The 24,333-nt window shown below is 43.9% G+C and overlaps 1 protein-coding gene across 1 annotated transcript in view; it reads left to right on the top strand.

Moving 5' to 3' along the window:
• Nucleotides 1–23,831, top strand: part of spcs3 (signal peptidase complex subunit 3) — a 41,176-nt gene extending 17,345 nt beyond the window's left edge. The window contains exons 2-5 of the mRNA XM_055631022.1: nt 8,119–8,192; nt 10,226–10,302; nt 13,084–13,199; nt 22,767–23,831. Coding sequence (XP_055486997.1) covers nt 8,119–8,192; nt 10,226–10,302; nt 13,084–13,199; nt 22,767–22,899 — 400 coding nt within the window. The 3' untranslated portion in view covers nt 22,900–23,831. The remainder of the gene's footprint in view (nt 1–8,118; nt 8,193–10,225; nt 10,303–13,083; nt 13,200–22,766) is intronic.
• The last annotated feature ends 502 nt before the right edge of the window (nt 23,832–24,333 follow it).

The raw sequence follows: 24,333 nt of genomic DNA, 5'->3' as shown, positions 1-24,333 counted from the left end.
CACCAAGCCAATTAACCTACAAACCTGTATGTCTTTGGAATGTGGGAGGAAACTGGAGATCCTGGAGAAAACCCACGCAGGTCATGGGGAGAATGTACAAACCACGTACAGACAGCACCCGTAGTCAGGATGGAACCATCTCTGGTGTAGCTCTCCTGCTGCACCACCATACTGCTCTGACTTCTACGTAATGACAGATTTTATTGTTAGTAAGGGGGTAGTTATGAATTCTTGAAATGTGAGAAGTAGTGGAGATATATTGTCAGGGCTGCCAACTCTCACGCATTGAACGTGAGAGTCACACATTTGACAAAATTCTCACACTCTCACGCTGATCACAAATTTCTCATGCTCGAAAATCTGCAGGTGTTGGAAGTTCAAAATAAAGCAAAAAATTGTTTTAGAGGTGAGTAAAAACCATGAGGGGAATATAAAGTGAATGCCTAGTCTTTTTCCCAGGATGTGTGATTCAAGCATTAGAGGGCAGGGCTGTCAAACTACCGGCCCGCCGGATGATTTTGGGGAAAGGTGAGACACGGCGGCGGTCCCAGCACTGACCCCCCCCCCCCCAGGCACCGCTCACCCCTCCCACCCTCATCCCCGGCAGCTCTGTGTCCATCGGCCGCTCTGTACATACCCCATGGAGTTTTAACTGCGGCCAGGAGCGGACCGGGTGAGTGCGGGTGTTGGTGCCATCTCCGGAGCCGCGGGAATGAATCTCAGGAAAGACGGAAACACTCCCCGGGCATCGCCAAGTCTCCGTTCACTCCGGATGTTGTCGCCGCTTCACTGACACGCACTCTCACACACACCCTGGCACACACAAGGTTTAAAGAGATATGGGCCAAATGCGGATAAATGGGACTAGTTTAGATGGGGCATCTCGATCTGCATGAACAAGTTGGGATGAAGGGCCTGTAAGACTATGACACATTGTGAAAAGGGTGCAATTGCTCTGGAGAGGATCCAGGGGAGATTTATGAAGATGTTGGCAGGGCTGGAATTCTTTTTTCACTTTGAAGAAAGATTTAATAACTGGGATTATATTCTCTGCAGCAATGGAGGTGAAGAAAAAACTTAGTAGAGGTGAATAATATGAGAATAGGACCTGTTAGGCTTAAGAAAGAGTGTAGGAAAGAACTGCAGATGCTAGTTTAAACTGAAGATAGACACTAAAAACTAGAAAATCTCAGTAGGACAGGCAGCATCTCTGGAGAGAAAGAATTGGGTGATGTTTCGGGTCGAGACCTTCAGACTGAAGAGGTCGAAAACCAGCCATAAAACACAATGACTGGTGATTTGTGTTATCCAACTAAGGGCAGAAATCAGAATCATGTGTTCATCTTTATTGATATGACACCATAATAATTACATTAAAGAAAAAATAATTTAATGGGGTGGCACAGTGGCGCAGCAGTGGAGTTGCTACCTTACTACCACACGAGTTTCCTTTGAATATTCCGGGTTGTCCCACATCCAAAAGAAGTGCAGGTTTGTAGGTTAAATGGCTTCTGTAAATCGTCCCTGGCATGTAGGATGGAACTGGTGTATGATAGATTGCTGGTTGGTGTGGACTTGGCGGGCTGAAGGGCCTGTTTCCATATATATGTTTTACATATATATCTTAATTTAATTGAACCATATGTGATTGAATATGTGGCAATATTTTCGTCTTGCTTCTAGTCAAAGGGTAAGTTCAGGATCAGTTCCCGTGGATTGGAGAATAGCTAATGTTATCCCACTTTTCAAGAAAGGAGCGAGAGAGAAAACGGGGAATTACAGACCAGTTAGCCTGATTTCGGTGGTGGGAAAGATGCTGGAGTCAATTATTAAACAGGTAATAATAGGGCATTTGGATAGCAGTAAAATGATTAGTCCAAGTCAACATGGATTTATGAAAGGAAAATCATGCTTGACTAATCTTCTAGAATTTTTTGAGGATGTGATAAGTAAAATGGATGAAGGGGTGCCAGTGGATGTAGTGTATCTAGACTTTCAGAAAGTCTTTGATAAGGTCCCGCACGGGAGACTGGTGACTAAAATTAGAGCACATGGTATTGGGGGTAGGGTGTTGGTTGACAGACCGGAAGCAAAGAGTAGGAGTGAACGGGTCCTTTTCAGAATGGCAGGCAGTGGCGAGTGGAGTGCTGCAAGACTCGGTGTTGGGACCGCAACTGTTTACCATATATATTAATGATTTGGAAGAGGGAATTAGGAGCAATATTATCAAGTTTGCGAATGACACAAAGCTGGGTGGCAGTGTGAACTGTGAAGAGGATATTAGGAGGTTGCAGGGTGACCTGGACAGGTTGAGTGGGTGGGCAGATGCGTGGCAGATGCAGTATAATATAGATAAATGTGAGGTTATCCACTTTGGCGGCAAAAACAAGGGGGCAGATTATTATCTCAATGGGTTTAGGTTAGGTGAGGAGGAGGTTTAGATTCAATTTAAATGTCATTTGGACCCCTTGAGGTCCAAACAAAATGCCGTTTCTGCAGCCATACATTACAAACAAATAGACCCAAGACACAACATAATTTACATAAACATCCATCACATCGCTGTGATGGAAGGCCAAAAAAAACTTATCTCTCCACTGCACTCTCCTCCCCCCCCCCCCCCCCCCCATGTCAAAGTCAAAGCCCCCGGCTGGCGATGGCGATTGTCCCGCGGCCATTAAAGCCACGCCGGGTGGTGCGAGATCGCACACCGGGTCTTGGTGTTAGAGCCCCCAGCGTGCGCTCGCAGAGTCCCGCGGCCATTCCAAGCCGCGCGGGGCGGTGATGTCAGGCCCCGCTCCAGGAGCTCTTCGACCCCGCAACTCGGGCGGGAGAAGTCGCCGTTGCGAGAGCCCTGAAAAGCGGTCTCCCTCCAGGGACCCGCGGGCTCCCGGTGCCGCCGTCCGCCAGACCCGCAGTTGCAGCCTCCGAATCTCTGGAGGTCGGGCCGCAGCAGCAGCAGCGCTCCACCACCGCTCCACCCGCTCTGGACTCGGCCAGCTCCGCGACGGTGAGGTGAGTCGTCGGCACCAGAGTCCCCGGTCTTCTCCTGTTGGAGGCCGCTCCTCGTTGCAGCCCCAACGACAACGGAGACCCGACAAGAAAAGGTTGGGTCTCCCGTGCAGGGAGAGATTTAAAAGTTACCCCCTCCCTCCCACCCAACCCGCACCCCCCCCACACACACACCCCAACAAAAAATAACAAAAACTACATAGAAACATAGACAAAAAATAATAAAAACGCGGACGGGCTGCAGAGGCCGCTGCTGACGAGAGGGGTGCAGCGAGATCTGGGCGCCCTTGTACACCGGTCACTGAAAGATGGCTTACAGGTACAGCAGCCAGAAAAGAAAGCTAATGGAATGTTGGCCTTCAAAACAAGAGGATTTCAGCATAGGAGTAAAGAGGTTCTTCTGCAGTTGTATAAGGCTTTGGTGAGACCACATCTTGAGTATTGTGTACAGTTTTGGTCTCCTAATTTGAGGAAGGACATCCTTGTGATTGAGGCAGTGCAGCGTAGGTTCACAAGATTGATCCCTGGGATGGTGGGACTGTCATATTAGGAAAGGTTGAAAAGACTAGGCTTGTATTCACTGGAGTTTAGAAGGATGAGGGGATATCTTATAGAAACATATAAAATCATAAAAGGACTGGACAAGCTAGAAGCAGGAAAAATGATCCCAATGTTGGGCAATTCCAGAACCAGCAGCCACAGTCTTGGAATAAAAGGGAGGTCATTTAAGACTGAAGTGAGAAAAAACTTTTTCACCCAGAGAGTTGTGAATTTATGGAATTCCCTGCCACAGACGGCAGTGGAGGCCAAGTCACTGGATGGATTTAGGAGAGAGTTAGATAGAGCTCTAGGGGCTAGTGGAGTCAAGGGATATGGGGAGAAGGCAGGCACGGGTTATTGATAGGGGATGTTCAGCCATGATCAAAATGAATGGCGGTGCTGGCTCGAAGGGCCGAATGGCCTCCTCCTGCACCTATTTTCTATGTAAGATTGATTTATTTGTGCAGACTCTTGCCTTGCTTCTCTGGGTTTATATATATATATATATATGTATGTGTATATATATATATGTGTATATGTGTGTATATATATATATATGTATGTATGTATATATATATATATGTATATATATATATATGTATGTATATGTATATATATATATATATATATATATATGTGTATATATATGTATATATGTATATATATATATATATATATATGTATGTATATATATATATATATATATATATATGTATGTATATATATGTATGTATGTATATATATATGTGTGTATATATATATATGTATGTGTATGTATATATATGTATGTGTATGTATATATATATATATATGTATGTGTATGTATATATATATATATATGTATGTGTATGTATATATATATATGTATATGTATATATATATATATATATGTATATATATATATATATATATGTATATATATATATGTGTATATATATGTATATATATATATGTATATATGTATGTATATGTATGTATATGTATATATATATATGGATGTATTTGTATATATATATATGTATATATATACACATGCATAACAGCATGAATTATAATCAGATTTCCATACATGAATATAGTCATTCATGAGCTGCACCCGTTGATCAGAGCCTGGCTCTACTGTGGAATATAATTAGGAATGTAATTTAGCCTAACCTTATTCATATCTAATCCAATTTAAAGCATAAATGTTGCATTCAAGTGTAAGCTAAAAGACTCGCTACAGTATGCACCAGATTGCACAATTTCAAGCTGGAAAATGTGAAGGCTCCTTACCGTGGGAGCGGGGGCACACTCCTCCCACACTCCCCTCCCATAACCCCCCCCCCCCCCCTCTCGGTCGCTATGCTCCCTCGCAGTTTCTTACTCTGTCACCCAATGTTGGCAGTCCCGTATTGTTCCGATGTCGCCTCTGTGACAAGGGCCGGTATTGTTGCCTTGCTGTGTAATTGCTGTTGTATTGAGAGTAGAACAACATTGTTGATGTGTGAGTGTGAGTAAAATGCAAGGTAGTAATTACTGGAAGACAATGTTTAATGTGAATACAGTTGTAACTTTGCCACCTGCAGAGATCTCAATAATTGAAGAAAACTATACCCTCAGGGTTTGCTGTTCCTTCGTCTTGTGTCTATTATTTACTTTGCAAAAGAGCTAATTTAATTTAGGATGGTTAGTATCGACAGATTTTGTACGTTGTAATAATGTCAGATTTTTTGACGAGTTACTTATTTTCCTTGCCCGTCTCAGAATTTAGTTTGATTACATTTTATGATAATGTTTGAGCTGCAAATCGGTGCACATTCAGCACTGATCACTAACGAAACGCGCAACCTGGGGAAAGGCAACATTTGCAAAGCATACGAGAAAGCTATAGGATTGGAACTGCACTACTTTATACACTGAATGGAGTCAATGGAAGGGTGGTAGACACAAAATGCTGGAGTAACTCAGCGGGACAGGCAGCATCTCTGGAGAGAAGGAATGGGCGACGTTTCGGGTCGAGACCCTTCTTTAGACTGATGTCAGGGGAGGGGGCAGGACAGAGATAGAATGTAGTCGGAGACAATAAGACTAGTGGGAAAACTGGGAAGGGGGGAGGGGATGGAGAGAGAAAGCAAGGGCTATCTGAAGTTAGAGAAGTCATTAACCCTAACCCCGATGGAAGGGTGGTTGGTTTGTGTGATGGTCTGGGTTGCCTCCACAATTCTCTGGAATTTCTTCCCATCTTGCATGGAACGATTCCCAAAACAAACTATGATGTATCCCGATAAATATACTTTTGTTGTCTCCCCGCGTCCTTTTTTTACAGAGAAAACTATCCAAGTCTGTTTGATTTGTCCATGTAGCTAAAACCACCTAATCCAGGCATCATTCTGGTAAACCTCATCTGCACCCTCTCCAAAGCCTCCACATAGGTCCTGTAATGGAGTGACCAGAATGCACACAATATTCCACATGCAGCCTAACTAACAAGGCTGCATCATGACTTCCTGCCTCTTATACTTGGTAACTACAGTCGGTCAACTTTTTCTGTTGGATTATTTCCAAAAACAGAAGACCGTTTGTAATTAATGATGTATGAATCCATTAAGTGGTAGCTTTTGCTTGTTTACCTTAATCTACCATAACCAACTTGTGCCTCAAGCTGTTATAATTTAGATTTATGACCCAGATAGAGTTATAGAGTCATGGGGTGATACAGCGTGGGAACAGGCCCTTCAGCCCAACTTGCCCACACTGACCAACATGTCCCAGCTACACGAGTCCCACCTGCCCACATTTAGTCCATACCCTCCAAACCTGTCCTATCCATGTACCTGTCCAACTGTTCCTTAAACGTCAGGATAGTCCCAGCCTCGATTACCTCATCTGGCAGCTTGTTCCATACACCCACCACTCTTTGTGTGAAATAGTTACCCCTCAGATTCCTATAGAATATTTTCCCTTTCACCTTAAACTTATGTTCTCTGGTCCTCAATTCATCAAATATGGGCAAGAGACTCTTTGCGCCGACCTGATCTATTCCTCTCATGATTTTATACACCTCTATAAGATCACCCCTCATACTCTTGCGCTCCTGATTGAAATCAGGAGCACAGGAGTGTTTTATTGTCAGATGTCCCAAAAAAACAATGAAATCCTTACTTGCAGCAGTACAACAGAATATGCTGAATTAAATCACTATCTTAATACATCTTGACATTATGGCAATTTCCCTAAAGCCGCAAAATCTACAAATAGCCTTCATCACAGGAAACAGACTATTGATTGACATCTGCTCTCCCATAGCTATCTTGATTACACTTCTTCCCACCCTGCTTCCTGTAAAGACTCTGTCCCCTACCAATTCCTCCATCTGTACCCAGGATGAGGTGTTCCAAACCAGGGCACCGGGTTCTTTGGGAAATGGGGTTCCCCTCTTCTATTATATATGAGGCTACACTGGGGTCTCCTCGATATCCTGCAGCTCCGTTCTTGCTCCTCCTCCCCTCATTCGTAACAAGGACAGAGCCCACCTTGTCCTCACCTTTCACCCCATCAGCCGTCGCATACAGCTCATAATCCTCCGACATTTTTGCCACCTCCAACAGGATCCCACTACTGGCCATGTCTCCACCCCTTTCTGCTTTTCGCAGAGACTGTTCCCTCCGAAACTCCCTGGTCAACTCGTTCCTTCCCACACAAACCACCCCTCCCCAGGTACTTTTCCCTGATGCAACACCTGACCCTTTACCTCCCCCCTCGACTCCATCCAAGGACCCTGACAGTTTTTCCAGGTGAGGCAGAGGTTCACTTGCATCTCCTCCAACCTCATCTACTGTGTCCGCTGCTCCAGGTGTTAACTTCTCTACATCGGCGAGACCAAGCGCAGGCTCGGCGATCGTTTCGCTGAACACCTCCGCTCAGTCCGTCTTAACTTACCTGATCTCCGACTACATTCTATCTCTGTCCCGCCCACTCCCCTCACATCAGTCTGAAGAAGGGTCTCGACCCAAAACGTCACCCATTCCTTCTCCCCAGAGATGTTGCCTGTCCCAGTGAGTTACTCCAGCATTTTGTGTCTACCCTGAAATGTATAAAGTAAGCCTGTTCTTTAGTTGATTGAATAGATATTAGGTGCAGGAGTAGGCCATTCACCCCTTCGAGCCAGCACCGTCATTCAATGGCTGATCATCCCCAATCAGTATCCCGTTCCTGCCTTCTTCCCATGTCCCCTAACTCCGCTATCTTCAAGAGCTCTATCTAGCTCTACTAAGGGGAACCCTGTGGGTGGTGGGGGGGGGGGGGAGTGTGGTGGGGGTCGGGGACAGGAGGGATGCGTACTTTTTGTCACTTTGTGGTGACTCTTTTGAATGCAAAAACAAAGACTTTCACTGCATCTGGCTAGGTACAAGTGAGAATAAAATATCATCATCAGCTGTAATGAGTTTGGAAACCACCGGCTTCATGACGGCACTCCCAAGAGATGCGGTTAAAACCTGATTGTTGCTGCAGCTGACTTTAATCATTTAATAATGATCTCTAATACGCTTTATGGAATAACTAATCAGATCATTTCTGTTGCAGGAAAAATGTGGAAGATTTCACGGGACCCCGAGAAAGAAGTGACTTGGGATTGATCACGTTTGATCTGTCTGCAGATATCCTTTGAATATTCTTGCATCAAGGAAGCACAACATGTGAAGTTTGGGACATTGATTAGTGTCCAAATAATTCCTGTATTTAATGAATATAGCAAGTGTTCAGGAGCTTGTCGGTAACTGCCTGTGGTTCTCAAACTCTCAGCAATTTTTATATTGATTTCTGCTGAATACAGATTTAGGGGCGGCACGGTGGCTCAGCGATAGAGTTGCTGCCTCACAGCGCCAGAGATCCGGTTACGATCCTGTACGAAGTGTCTACGTTCTCCCCGTGACCGGCGTGGGCTTTCTCCGGTCTCCACCCACACTCCAGGTTTGGAGGTTAATTAGCTTGGTGTAATTATAAATTGTTCCGACAGGTGCGGGTTTGTAGGTTAATTGGCTATGGCAAGTTATAAAACTACCCCCTAGTGTGTGATAGTACTAGTGCACTGGGTTATTGCTGGTCGGCGCAGTCAATGGGCCGAATGGCCTGTTTCCACGCTGTGAAAAAGTCTAAAGTAAAGAAAATGTCAGGTTGTTTATTTTGAAGTTACTCGTGCAGCCGAGCTGAAAACTCTTTGTAGAATCAATGAAAATTTATCAGTCTGCTGGAGACCAATTCAAACCACGTTTGAGCTTAGTTTAGTAAAGTCAAGTAAAGTAAGTTTATTTATATAGCACATTTTTAGCCAATTTGCATTGACCCCAAAGTGCTTTACGTAAATTAAATAATAAGTTCCATTACAAACCATAGAAGTAGGTTAAAAAATAAAAATGAATAAAATGGACACACCACATTTTAGAGTTCAACACAAACGTCCCCCCACAGCAGAATCAAAGCTTTCCACTGTGGGGAAAGGCACCAGAGAGTTAAGTCCTCTTGCTCAATGCAACACCCGAGGTCGGGGCCCATTTGTGGCCGTGCAGCCAGTCCGATGATTTTCAGGGCCCTCTTGCCGTGAAGATGGAACATTCGGCGTCGGGTGAAACATTCCTCAGCGGCTTGGAGTTTAGTTTAGAGATACAGGGTGGAAACAGGCCTTTAGCCCCACCGAGCCCGCCCTGGCCAGCAATCCCTGCACACTAACTATCTTACACACACTGGGGACACTTTACAATTTTTACCAAAGCCAATTAACCTACTGACCTGTACATCTTTGGAGTGTGGGAGGAAACCGGATCACCCGGAGAATACACATGCCAGGCACGGGGATAACGTGCACACTCCGTACAGGCAGCACCGATAGTCAGGATGGAACCCAGGTCTCTGGCACTGTGAGGCAGCAACTCTACTGCTGCACCACCGTGAGTTGGTCAGAAATGAGCTGTCCACCCATCAGTTGTATGTTGATTGTCTTCACATTCCGATATTTGTCGTATACTTTCTCTGCTATACTCGCCCGAATAGGCAAAATGTAAATAAACATAGGAGAAGGAACCATGGAATACAGTTCTGTGTTGTTTCTCATGCTTGCTACAAGCAGCTGGCTACTAGCCTAGTTTAGAGATAGAGTGCGGAAACAGGCCCTTCGGCCCACCGAATCCGCACCGACCAGCGATCCCCGCACATTAACACCATCCTACGCCAGGAACAAATTTAAGTATATACCGAGCCAATTCACCTACAAACCTGTATGTCTTTGGAGTGTGGGAGGAAACCAAAGTTCTCAGAGAAAACCCACTCGGTCACGGGGAGAACGTGCAAACTCCGTACAGACAGCACTCATAGTCAGGATGGACCCTGGGTCTCTGGCGTTGTGAGGCAGCAACTCTACCGCTGCACCACCATGCAACCATTGGAATTTATAGTTTTCTGGGTCATCCTTCATATCTGTCAGCCCTCTGGGGAAATATTTCTCACTGTTTTCCAGAGACTTTACCAAAGATTTTGCAGGAATTGCAGCTGCAAACGTTGTCTGTGCAAAGCAGGAGGGAATGAGCAACTTCCTCCACGACTGCTGGTTTGTGCCGCAGGAACGGTAATCTAAGCAGCAGCTTGCTGCAGTCCTGTAATCCTGCCTTGCTCTGCCTTTTCTTTAACTGCTTTCTACATCTGAAGCCGATCTTTGACTGGAATGTCAAGCAGCTGTTCCTTTATTTATCAGCAGAGTACAAAACAAGAAATAACGTAAGTATGTTCTCTACGGCAGAGAAACATAGAAAATAGGTGCAGGAGTAGGCCATTCGGCCCTTCGAACCTGCAACGCCATTCAATATGATCATGGCTGATCATCCAACTCAGTGTCCTGTACCTGCCTTCTCTCCATACCCCCTGATCCCTTTAGCTACAAGGGCCACATCTACCTCCCTCTTAAATATAGTCAATGAACTGGCCTCAACTACCTTCTGTGGCAGAGAATTCCAGAGATTCACCACTCTGTGTGAAAAATGTTTTTCTCATCTCGGTCCTAAAAGATTTCCTCCTTATCCTTAAACTGTGACCCCTTGTTCTGGACTTCCCCAACATCTGGAACAGTCTTCCTGCATCTAGCCTGTCCAACCACTTAAGAATTTTGTAAGTTTCTATAAGATCCCCCCTCAATCTTCTAAATTTTAACGAGTGCAAGCCAAGTCTATCCAGTCGTTCTTCATATGAAAGTCCTGACATCCCAGGAATCAGTCTGGCGAACCTTCTCTGTACTCCCTCTATGGCAAGAATGTTTTTCCTCAGATTGGGAGACCAAAACTGTACGCAATACTCGAGGTGTGGTCTCACCAAGACCCTGTACAACTGCAGTAGAACCTCCCTGCTCCAATACTCAAATCCTTTTGCTATGAATGCTAACATAAGATTCACTTTCTTCACTGCCTGCTGCACCTGCATGTCTACTTTCATTGACTGGTGTACCATGACACCCAGGTCTCGTTGCATCTCCCCTTTTCCTAATCGGCCACCATTCAGATAATAGTCTACTTTCCTGTTTTTGCCACCAAAGTGGATAACCTCACATTTACCCACATTATACTGCATCTGCCATGCATTTGCCCACTCACCCAGCCTATCCAAGTCACCTTGCAGCCTCCTAGCATCCTCCTCACAGCTAACACTGCCCTCCAGCTTAGTGTCATCTGCAAACTTGGAGATGTTGCATTCAATTCCCTCGTCCAAATCATTAATATATATTATAAATAGCTGGGATCCCAGCACTGAACCTTGCGGTACCCCACTAGTCACTGCCTGCCATTGTGAAAAGGACCCGTTTACTCCTACTCTGCATCCTGTCTACCAGCCAGTTCTCTATCCACATCAATACTGAACCCCCAATACCGTGTGCTTTAAGTTTGTATACTAATCTCTTATGTGGGACGTTGTCGAAAGCCTTCTGAAAGTCCAGATATAACACAAACACTGGTTCTCCCTTATCCACTCTACTAGTTATATCCTCGATTCTATAAGATTCGTCAGACATGATTTACCTTTCATAAATCCATGCTGACTTTGTCCAATGATTTCACCACTTTCCAAATGTGCTACTATCCCATCTTTAACTAGCAGTTTCCCCACTACCGATGTTAGACTAACTGGTCTGTAATTCCCCATTTTCTCTCTCCCTCCCTTTTTAAAAAGTGGGGTTACATTAGCTACCCTCCAATCCTCAGGAACTACTCCAGAATCTAATGAGTTTTGAAAAATTATCACTAATGCATCCACTATTTCTGCGGCTACTTCCTTAAGTACTCTGAGATGCAGCCTATCTGGCCCTGGGGATTTATCGGCCTTTAATCCATTCAATTTACCTAACACCATTTCCCGGCTAACCTGAATTTCACTCGGTTCCTCCATCTCTTTTGACCCCCGGTCCCCTGCTATTTCCGGCAGATTATTTATGTCTTCCTTAGTGAAGACAGAGCCAAAGTAGTTATTCAATTGGTCTGCCATGTCCTTGTCCCCCATGATCAATTCACCTGTTTCTGACTGCAATGGACCTACATTTGTTTTAACTAATCTTTTTCTCTTCACATATCTATAAAAACTTTTGCAGTCAGTTTTTATGTTCCCTGCCAGTTTTCTTTCATAATCTATTTTCCCTTTCCCTCGACCAATGAAGGCATATGGTATGTTTGCCTTCATTGGTCGAGATATTCAGCGCAGCAGGCAGCAAGTTATGCAGGTTTATAGGACTTTGATCAGGCCATTGTTGGAGTATTTAGATGTTTAGAGCTACAGCGTGGATTCAAGCCCTTCGGCCCACCGAGTCCGTGCTGTCCAGCGATCCCCGCACACTAACACTATCCTACACACTCTAGTGACAATTTTACATTTATACCAAGCCAATTAATCTACAAACCTGTACACCATTGGAGTGAGGGAGGAAACTGACAATCTCGGAGAAAACCCAGGGGGAGAAAGTACAAACTGCGTACAGACAGCACCCGTAGTCGAGTCAAGAGTGTTTTATTGTCATACGTCCCAGATGGGACAAGGAAATTCTTACTTGCTGCAGCACAACAGAAGATGTGAATATGTAAACATAGTACATTACATAATATGTAAACATAGTACATGGAGAAAAAAATTAGAAGTTCAAGGATTAAGCCCAGGTCTGTGGCTCTGTGTGGCAATAGCTGTGCCACCGTGCCCCCCTAACTGCTAACACTCCCCTAGTCCCTGACATTTAGTGTGAATATCTCCCCCTGGTTACACTACCCAAAATACAACACCTCGCATTTATCTGCATGAAACTCCATTACCATTCCTTGGCCTGCTTGCCCAGCTGATCAAGATCCTGCTGGCATATTTGATAACCATCTTCACTGTCTATATTCTACCCACTTTGTTAATACTGTTGGTAGCATTTTGCAGCAATGTATTATCTAGGTTCCCAGCAGCTGACGGTCTGTGGTATGTGTGTAGTGCTGCGACTGGTTTTCTGCTTTCCAGTGATGTTAACTCTTACTGTAAATACAGGCATTGAACCAGGTTGTTCTCTGGGACAAGATTGTACTTCGTGGCGACCACACCAAGCTGGAAATGAAAGACGTGAAGTCAAAGTATTTCTTCTTTGATGATGGAAACGGCCTGAGGTAAACAATATATGCTCGTTTATCCACTGAACTTTTATCTTCATGAAACAGCTTTAATTAATCTCACAGTAAACCATTCTAGGGGTTTGAAGAAGGGTTTCGACTCGAAACGTTGCCTATTTCCTTCCCTCCATAGATGCTGCCTCACCCACTGAGTTTCTCCAGCATTTTTGTCTAGCTTCGATTTTCCAGCATCTGCAGTTCCTTCTTAAACTAGGGGTTTGAAAGCTGCCTGCATCGTGTAATAGAGTGATCACAGTGTGAGATGAAATGAATAACTTGACACAGAAGCAGGCAGACGTGAGACTTGCAACATGGATTTATAAATACATGATATTAGCAGACAAGGTGGTACCTCAGTGATAGATGGTTGAGATGCTGGCTTGTGTGGGATTACAACACTCCCTGTGTGCTGTTCTGGAGTTTTGTGCTCCCATTCGCTGAAAGGGAACCTACAGTTTTTTGACTGGCGAACACTCTCCAAACCAAGTCATGTGAGACCTGGCACCATCTGATTATTACATCTGGCCACTTCCAAAGACGTGGATTTGTAACGGCCACAGGGCAAACAAGAAAAGCCCTTTTATTCCGATGTTCAAATATTTGTCATTTATTCATTGGCATTAATTTGCACTAACATTTAGTGTGGAACTTAACAAATGATAAATGGACAGCATGTTACTCTTGCTTAAAACCAGACATGTATTGATGTAGTACTGAATTTGAGTTTAGTTTATTGTCACGTGTACCAAGGTAACGTGACAAGCTTTAGTTGCATGCTATCCAGTCAGCAGAAAGACAATACATGATTACAATCGAGCCGTCCACGGTGTGCAGATACATGATGAAGGGAATAACGTGAATAGCATTTGGTGCAAGATAAAGGCCGTAAAGATGGTCTGAGGGTCCTTGATAAGGTGGATAGTAGTTCAGCGCTGCTCTGTAGTTGTTGGTAGGATGGTTCAGTTGCCTGATAACAGCCGGGAAGAAACTGTCCCTGAATCTGGAGGTGTGCGTTTTCACACTTCTGTACCTCGTGCCTGATGGGAGAGGGGAGAAGAGGGAGTGGCCAGGGTGCAACTCACCCTCGATTATATTGCTGGCCTTGCCAAGGCAGCGTGAGGTGTAAATGGAGTCAATGGAAGGGAGGTTGGTTTGTGTGATGGTCTGGGCTACGTCAAAAATTCACTGCAATTTTTTGCGGTCTTGGATGGAGCTGTTCCCAAACGGTGCTGTGATGCATCCCGATAAAATGCTTTCTACATCGCATCTGTGGAAGCTGGTGAAAGTTGTTGGGGTCATGCCAAACTTCCTACGCCTTCTAAGGAAGTCGAGGCGTTTGTGTGTTCTCTGGGCCATTTACTGGTTTAAAGAGGTTTGAATGTTAATGGTTGGCATTTTAAGATTCCTTTTGATATGATTAGTTGCTGTGAATTACTGAATGTATGAATGCAATTGTCAGTCCCCAGAGTTAGTTTAGTAACAGGGTTGAAGGGTGGGGAGTGAAACAGGGATATAGTCTGCTCCCTCCCATTCAATCCTCCCCAGAATCTTTACATCTTGAGAATAAGCTTGTCTGAGTACGAGTCAGGGAGTTACGATGCAGCTTTATAGAACTTTACCTAGGCTGTATTTGGAGTATTGTGTGCAGTTCTGGTCGCCCCATTACAGCAAGGATGTGGAGGCTTTGGAGAGGGTGCAGAGGTGGTTTACTAGAATGCTGCTGGGATTCATGGGTATTAGCTACGGGGAGAGTTGGACACATTTAGATTGTTTTCTCTGCAACGCTCGAGTTTGCAGGGAGACCTGATAGAAATATATGAAATGGTGAGCGGCACAGATTGGTAGATGGCCAGAATCTTTATTCCTAAGATGGAAAAATCAAATACTAGAGGGTGTTGTTTTAAGGTGAGAGAGGCAAAGTTTAAAGGTGATGTACAGGGCAAATGTATGTTATGTAGAGGGTGAAGGGTGCCTGGAATGTGCTGCAGGGGTGGTAGTGGTGGAGTCAGGTGTTTAAGAGACTTGTGGATGGCCACAAGGATATGCAGGGAATGGAGTGATATTTGCAGGCAGGTAAGAGATGGTCTTGGTATCAATAGACAATAGGTGCAGGAGTAGGCCGTTCGGCCCTTCGAGCCAGCACCACCATTCACTGTGATCATTGCTGATCATCCCCAATCAGTACCCCGTTCCTGCCTTCTCCCCATATCCCTGATACCGCTATTTTTAAGAGCCCTATCTAGCTCTCTCTTGAAAGCATCATGTTGGGCACAGACATAGTGGGCTGAAGGGCCTGTTCCTGTGCTGTGCTGATCTATGTACTTGGTCTTTGTTAGTTACACCTAGAATTAGTTCATGAATTTGGAAAACTTTACTACAAGTTTATCTTTCACCAAATTACCCAGAGAAGTGCAATAGATATTGTAAGGTTGTGTTTTTACACTACACAGTTTTAGCATTTAAATGCTGTGCCTTAGGTTTAACACTCCTGTGTGTTTCCATCGTTCATCGTGTTAGAGATCTATGATAACATGAGGATGTCTGGGTGACTGGTGTTGGGACCCAGCACTCAGCGTTACTGCCGCACACCTCACGGTACAATGATTGGAAGATACAGCAGGGGAAACGCCCTGCGGACCACCGACTCCACGCCGACCATCGATCACCCCTTCACACCAGTTCTATGTTCCTCCCACTTTCTCATCCACTCCCTGCACACTAGGGGCAATTTACACAGGACAATGAACCGATAAACACGCACGTCTTTGGGATATAGAAACATAGAAAATAGGTGCAGGAGGAGGCCATTCGGCCCTTCGAGCCAGCACCTCCATTCATTGTGATCATGGCTGATCGTCCCCTATCAATAACCCGTGCCTGCCTTCTCCCCATATCCATTGACTCCACTAGCCCCTAGAGCTCTAACTAACTCTCTCTTAAATCCATCCAGTGATTTGGCCTCAACTGCCCTCTGTGGCAGGGAATTCCACAAATTCACAACTCTCTGGGTGAAAAAGTTTTTTTCTCACCTCAGTCTTAAATGACCTCCCCTTTATTCTAAGACTGTGGCCCTTGGTTCTGTACTCTCCCAACATTGGGAACATTTTTCCTGCATCTAGCATGGGTGGAAACCAGAGGAATCCACCTGGTCACAGGGAGAACGTGCAGAGGTGTTGCATCTTCTGAGGTTGTTTACCCCCCAATTTCTACAGCTTGACCTCACTCTGTTGACTACTGACGTGGGGAATGTGTGCATCTTGCCACCAGACGTGTGGCATCGTGCATTCATCACAGTGCCTTTGCTTGAAGGGAGCTAATAGCCAAGGAGAATGAACAGTTCAGAACTGAGCCTGAGGAAGGGTCCCGACCCGAAACGTCACATCCTTGTTCTCCAGTAATGCTGCCTGACATGCTGTTACTCCAGCATTTTACAGAGATAAAAAAACAGATTGATGCCCGCAGTACCATGAAGAGTCTCCAGGTGTCAATGTTGAGCTTATGAAGTCTCCCTTCTGAGCAGCTCCAGCAGTTGGTTAACATATGCTGAACCAAAACACTCCTGATACCACATAATAATCTTCTTCCTGCTAGCTGTTGACGTGTTGGATGCATGTTCCCTGTGTGTTGGTCATGTGTATTAAATCGTACAGGCCCCGTGACTATTTATTTTGCAACTCCAGTAGATGGTGAACCTTTGCATAACCTGTACATTTCAGCAATGATCTGTATGTTCATAGCTTCCAGGGGTAGAATGAGGCCATTCGGCCCATCAAGTCTACTCCGCCATTCAATGATCACGATCTATTTCTCCCTCCTAACCCCACTCTCCTGCCGTCTCCCCATAACCCCTGACACCCGTACTGATCAAGAAACTCTCAGTCTCCCTCCGCCTTAAACATCCCCATTGACTTGGCCAGGGTGGATCTGTAGAGTGTAGACTTTGGGGCGGGTGACCAAACCTTCAGGCAATGGGCCTTGAGGAAGTGGCGAGAGGTTGGAGACATTATGCCAGCATTTGCGGTGAAGAAAGTCTGGAATACACGGGATTACTTGTTGGTGGCAAACCTCTGTAAAATAGAGGATAGTCGGTTAATGTCAGTGTTGAAGCACGGAGACAGGCCCTTCCCCCGTCCATGTCCATGCTGACCCACTTACACTGATCCTACACTAATCCCATTCTCCCCAAATTCCTGCAGTCTCCCCCTGATTCCACCTCTCACCTACACCCTGGAGCCAACTAACCTGCCAACCCGTGCCCCTTCGTGGGATGTGGGAGGTAAACGGAGCAGCCGTGGAATTCTTTGCCGCAGACGGCTGTGGAGGCCGTCAATGGCCATTTTAAAAGTGGAGATTGACAGATTCTTGATTAGTACGGGTGTCAGGGGTTATGGGGAGAAGGCAGGAGAATGGGGTTGAGAGATAGAGATAGATCAGCCATGACTGAATGGTGGAGTAGACTCGATGGGCCAAATGGCCTAATTCTGCTCCGAGAACATGACCGCATGAGCACCAAAAAGAAACCCACTCGGTCTAGTTTAGTTTAGAGATACAGGGTAGAAACAGGCCCTTCGGCCCACCGAGTCCGCGCCAACCAGCGACCCTCGCACTTTAACACTATCCTACACACACCAGGAACAATTTACACTTACACCAAGCCAATTAATCTACAAACCTGTACGTCCGTGTGGGATGAAACCGAAGATCTCGGAGAAAACCCACACGGTCACAGGGAGAACGTACAAACTCTACAGACAGCACCTGTAGTCAGGATTGAACCCGGGTCTCTGGCGCTGTGAGGCAGCAACTCTACCGTTGCACCACTGTGCCGCTCAAACTGGGAGAATGTGCAGACTCCATATAGTAGTTCACATAAAGGATGTGCAACTCCACACAACAGCCGAGATCAGGAGTGAACCCGGATCTATGATGCTGTGAAGCAATGGCTCCACCATCTGCCACACAGTGCCACCATGAGAACATTTGACTGTATCACATCAGAATATTCTACAATGCTGGCAACTATATCCTGCACTCTGTTTCTTCCCCTTTGCTCTGCTTCTTGTACTTGAGCTTGACTCGATTGTATCTACTTGTATGGCATATCTGATCTGGTTGGGTAGCGTGTAAAACAAAGCCTTTCACTGTTCCTCAGTACACTTGACGATAACAAACCTGACCCTGAACACAAGAAGTGTGAAGTCAAAGTGTTAGAACAAACTGCAGATACTGGTTAACACACAAAAGAACACAAGTGCTGGAGTAACTCAGCGGGTCAGGCAGCATCTGTGGAGAACATGGATAGGTGACGTTTCACAGAGTGCTGCAGTAACTCAGCGGGTCAGGCAGCATCTGTGGAGAACATGGATAGGTGACGTTTCACAGAGTGCTGGAGTAACTCAGCGGGTCAGGCAGCATCTGTGGAGAACATGGATAGGTGACGTTTCACAGAGTGCTGGAGTAACTCAGCGGGTCAGGCAGCATCTGTGGAGAACATGGATAGATGATGATTCAGTCAAGACCCTTCTTCAGATTTAGGGGGGGGGGAGGAGAAGATCGCTGGAAAAGGCGAGAGGCAGGACAACGTGTGGCAGGGAATAGGTCGTCACAGGTGAGGGTTACAATATTTTATTGGTTACAATAAAGGCCAGAGGTAAAAACATAATGTGTGAGACGGGTTTGAAGAGTAGTGGGTTTTGAAGCCAGAGGGAGGAAAGTAGGGGTGCAATAGGTGGCAGTCCAGGTGGGACACAGGGGTGGAAGGGGGGGAGGGGGGTGAGAGGAGATAGTAGTGGGGTGTGGGGGAGAAATGGTGGGGTGTTCGAGGTTACCTAAAATGTGTTATTGGTTTGGGACCCAGTGTTGATTGGTGAGTAAAAGGGCTTGAGTGAGCAGTATACTGATCGTGTTAACGGTTCCGTCATGACGGTTGGATGGAAAATGATCTGCATGGAAGGAAGCAAAGGGTGATGGTGGAAGGTTGCTTCTTGGACTGGAGGCCTGTGACTAGTGGTGTGCCTCAGGGTTCGGTGCTGGGCCCGTTACTGTTTGTCATCTACATTAATGATTTGGATGAGAACATAAAGGGCAAGATTAGCAAGTTTGCAGACGATACAAAAGTTGGTGGTTTTGCAGATAGTGAAGATGGTTGTGAACGATTGCAGCAGGATCTGGATAGATTGGCCAGGTGGGCAGAGGAATGGTTGATGGAATTTAATACAGAGAAGTGTGAGGTGTTGCATTTTGGGAAGTCTAACAAGGGCAGGACCTACACAGTGAATAGCAGGCCTCTGGGTAGTGTTGTAGAGCAGAGGGATCTAGGAGCACAGGTGAATAGTTTGTTAAGTGGCATCATCAGGTAGATAGGGTGGTCATAATTGCCCGTCATCAGTCGGAGTGTTGAGTACAGACGCTGTCAGGCCATGTTGCAGTTGTATCAGACATCGTGGGGAACATTTAGAATATTGGGGTCAGAAAACACTAGCTAGAAGACTAAGTCAATATGTTAGTAAATTAATAAATGAGGATCAAACGGGATTTATACCTAAGAGACATTCATTTAATAACCTGAGACGTCTGCTTAACATAATGCACTCTCACAAACCTCAAGAACAAGAGTTATCTATCATTTCATTGGATGCAGAAAATGCATTTGATCAAGTAGAATGGGATTATATGATTAAAGTATTGCAAAAATTTCAAATGGGAGAGAACTTCATCGAGTGGATAAAATGATTATATAACAAACCCACGGCTAGAATATTAGCTAATAATATACTATCTACGAAATTCCAATTAACAAGGGGCAATAGACAAGGATGTTCATTATCACCGCTGTTATTTGCTCTGGTAATTGAACCTTTAGCTGAAAAAATTAGAACACACCCGGATATTTACGGTTATAATACAAAATATTCAAATAACAAAATATCCTTATATGCAGACGATGTACTACTGTATATCACAAAACCCCAAATCAGTATACCAAACATAATAAATCTAATTGAGGACTTTGGATCTTTCTCAGGATACAGAATAAACTGGAACAAAAGTGAAATTATGTCGATAAAACCGAAAGACTCAACACATCTCTTGAAATTCCCCTTTAAAATAGCCACAAAAAAATTTAAATATTTAGGAATTGAAATCACTAGAAATTATCACGTTATGTTTAACGCCAATTATAGTCCCTTACTTAAGAAACTAAATAATCTAATCAAATTCTGGAAAACGCTCCCGATGTCTGTAATAGGTCAAATAAATGCTATAAAAATGTATCTTTTTACCACAAATCCTATATTTATTTCAATCAATTCCAATATATCTTCCAAAAAAGTTTTTCAAAAAACTAGACTCAGACATTACAAATTTTATATGGGATTATAAATCCCACAGAATACAAAGAGCACACCTTAGTAAACCAAAAGAGATGGGTGGTCTAGCGCTCCCTAACTTTATGTACTATAATTGGGCAGTAAATATTAAAAATATGATTCACCTGCTGGACAACTCTGCCCAGCAAGTGGACTGGATTGTAATGGAGAGAGAGGACTGCTCTCCGTGTAATACAGGAGCGACTCTCCTCTCACCAATGAATCTGAATAACAAAAATTATAATAAAAATCCAATGATACATAGCACAATTAGAACTTGGAAACAAATAAAACAGAATCTAAAATTAAGAAATCTATCTCTTTTAATGCCAATAGTCAATAACCTGTCGTTTAAACCTTCAATTGTAGATAAATCATTTACACAATGGGAATCAAAACGCTCGGAGACTTGTATGAATTAGGAAAATTATTATCATTTCAACAATTACAACTGAAATATAATTTGAAAAATAATCAATATTTTAAATATCTTCAAATCCGTGACTATCTGAAAAAATACACAAAAGACTATCATAACATGTCCCCAGACTTATTGAATGAAGCCATGAAGACAAAGGCTGAATCAGCAAATCTAATATCATACTTATACAACATTATTTTAAATATAGAAACACCTACAACCGATGGTATTAGAAGAGACTGGGAACAAAAATGGCTATAAAATTTTCAAAAGAGAGCTGGGATAAACACTATATGTGCATAAATGCTCGATCAACGTACAACATACTCTAATTCAATGTAAAACATTACATAGACTATATTATTCAAAAACTAAAATAAATAAACTTTTCCCCAATGTCTCACCCATTTGTGATAAATGTCAGTCTCAAGAAGCTACCATAGCGCACTCTTTTGTTTTTTTGTATAAAAATCCAAAAATTCTGGAACTAAATATTTGAAATCTTCACAAAATTATTTAAAATAAAACTTGTACCAAAAGCACAATTGATAATTTTTAGAATATCGGAAGGTAACCCCGAATTAAACGTGTTTCAAAAGAACTTACTTAATTACGGGCTAATAATGGGAAAAAAGCTTATACTCAAATTTTGGAAAAATGCTCCAATACCAACAATAAAAATGTGGATTTCAAACATGTTCGAAACACTACACTTGGAAGAGATGAGACTCCTCCTAGCAGGCAAAGCAGACCACTTCCAAAAGACATGGTCTGCATTTATGGAACAAGCATAAGGTGCAATAGTAATTTAAAATATAAATGGTACCAGGATCTGGTAACGGTGGGTATAAAATAAATTAAAAAAAAAATAAAAATACGGTTGGTATATCCTTTTTTGCGGAGTTTTGTGTTACAATAGAGCGATTGTTTTTCCTTTTTTTCTTTTCTTTCTAGGGTCTTATTTCCTTTCTTTAACCTCTCTAACTTCTTCCCTAAGGGGCTTTCTTTCCCCAACACTTTCCTGCACCTTCACGATTCTTGCTCACTTTCCTTACTTCTTTTATTTCTATATTTTTTAAAGCTCGAAAAACAAAGTGGTACAACAAATGTAATAAGATATATCTGATGTGTATTATTGTAATTTACTGTACTTCTAATAAAAAAATAAAAAAATAAATATAAAAAAAATATTGGGGTCAGTTTTGGGCACCAAAAGGATGTTGTCAAGCTGGAAAGTGGAAGATTTACGAGGATGTTGCCCGGACTCGAGGGTGTGAGCCACAGGGAGAGGTTGAGCAGGCTGGGTCTCTACTCCTTGGAGCGCAGGAGGATGAGGGGTGATCTTATAGAGCTGTATAAAATCAGGAGAGGAATAGATTGGGTAGATGCACAGAGTCTCTTGCCCAGAGTGTGGGGGTATCCAGAACAAGAGGACGTGGATTTAAGGTGAGGGGGGAAAGATGAAATAGGAACTTGAGGGGTAACATTTGCGCACAGGGTGGTGGGTGTATGGAATGAGCTGGCGACTGAGGTCGTTGAGGCAGGACCTATTAAGAAACATTGAGGCAGGTTCATGGATAGGACAGGTTTAGAGGGATGTGGGTTTATGGGATATAGGGCAGGTTGAGAGGGATAAACACAGGCAGGTGGGATTAGTGTAAATGGGACGTGTGGGCAAGTTGGGCTGAAGGGCCTGTTTCCACACTAAGGTTATATGATTCTAATCATCTGTATGTGAGTGGTTGTCTGATCTGTGGTGCTCTCTGTTTTCAGGGGTAATGAGAACATCACCCTGTCGCTGTCGTGGAACGTGGTCCCCAATGCCGGCATCCTGCCTCTCATCATGGGCTCAGGACACTACTCCGCAGCATTCCCACAATCCTACGAGATGACCAAAAGCTACTGAATTCTTGACTCTTGCCTTTGTGATATTCCCTTTTACTGTAATTGTAATTTGAAGCTGATAACTCAGAAGGTATTTTTATATCCAAGTATCATGTCTGCGTGGCTGGGGGGAAACAATCTGAACATTGCCCCGATTGAAATTAAAAAATGGGTGACTGTTTTTGTATTTTTTTCTAATGGGCGCACAGGAAATGTTGCTTTGTAATTGTCTCTTTGAGTTTGTATTTGAACCCGTTCTATGATGTGTTGGATTATTTGGGCTGAGCAGAGAAACCGTTCTCTCCACATGCGATGTGAGACATGTGAAGATGTCGCCTGAACCCCGAGAAATCTTCCCCCCCCCCACCTTGTCCATAAGGTGTTGTCTTGCTGCCCCCTTACACTGGCAATGTACGGATTGTACTATGACTGCCATATCTTTAGTCTTTTTTAAATCATTTATTTCTACATTACTACATTGCCTGCAACAGCAGTCTGATGGTACTGTGAGGACAAATCATGTGTGAACTACCCTGCTGTGTCTGCCCTGAATCTAAAGGTCACTTCACTCTCTTTGTATCATTGAAGAAAATGATGGTCTCCTTATTAATTATGCTACTAATTCCCCCTCCAACAGCTAAAGCCTTAGTCATGACATTTATTATGCTCATTGCAAGATTTTATTTACTATGCAAAAGAATCCCATCCTATTCCTCTAATGTCAGCAAGCTTGTTCCATTGGTTATTTTTGTTCTGGCTTTATTATTTGCTGTACCTTTAAAACACACACACAGTGAATTGAAGCATGAGTATTTATACCAAGTGTTTTGGAGATGTCCTCTGGTGGAGACCAAGCCTTGCTTGTACCTTGCAGCACATTTGCTTTTATAATTACTGTGAATGGTAACATCAAATACAGCAATGTGCATATTCTGTGGAACAGAATACATGGAATCCTCCTCGTGGTGTGTTCATTTTATGGTTAGTAGCACAACATGGGGCGGGAGTTGATGTTCGAAGGGTTTTTAAAAAGCAAACACAAGGAACTGCATGCCGGAATAACACAGCAGGTCAGGCAGCATCTGTGGAGAACATGGATAGGTGACGTTTCACAGAGTGCTGGAGTAACTCAGCGGGTCAGGCAGCATAGAAACATAGAAAATAGGTGCAGGAGTAGGCCATTCGGCCCTTCGAGCCTGTACCGCCATTCGATATGATCATGGCTGATCATCCAACTCGGTATCCCATCCCTGCCTTCTCTCCATACCCCCTGATCCCTTTAGCCACAAGAGCCACATCTAACTCCTTCTTAAATATAGCCAACAAACTGGCCTCAACTACCATCTGTGGCAGAGAATTCCACAGATTCACCACTCTCTGTGTAAAAAATGATTTTCTCATCTCAGTCCTAAAAAACTTCCCTCTTATCCTTAAACTGTGACCCCTAGTTCTGGAC

Source organism: Leucoraja erinacea, unplaced genomic scaffold (genome assembly GCF_028641065.1).
Source record: "Leucoraja erinacea ecotype New England unplaced genomic scaffold, Leri_hhj_1 Leri_61S, whole genome shotgun sequence".
Lineage (NCBI taxonomy): Eukaryota > Metazoa > Chordata > Chondrichthyes > Rajiformes > Rajidae > Leucoraja > Leucoraja erinaceus.
This window is presented reverse-complemented; position numbering and strand designations above follow the sequence as displayed.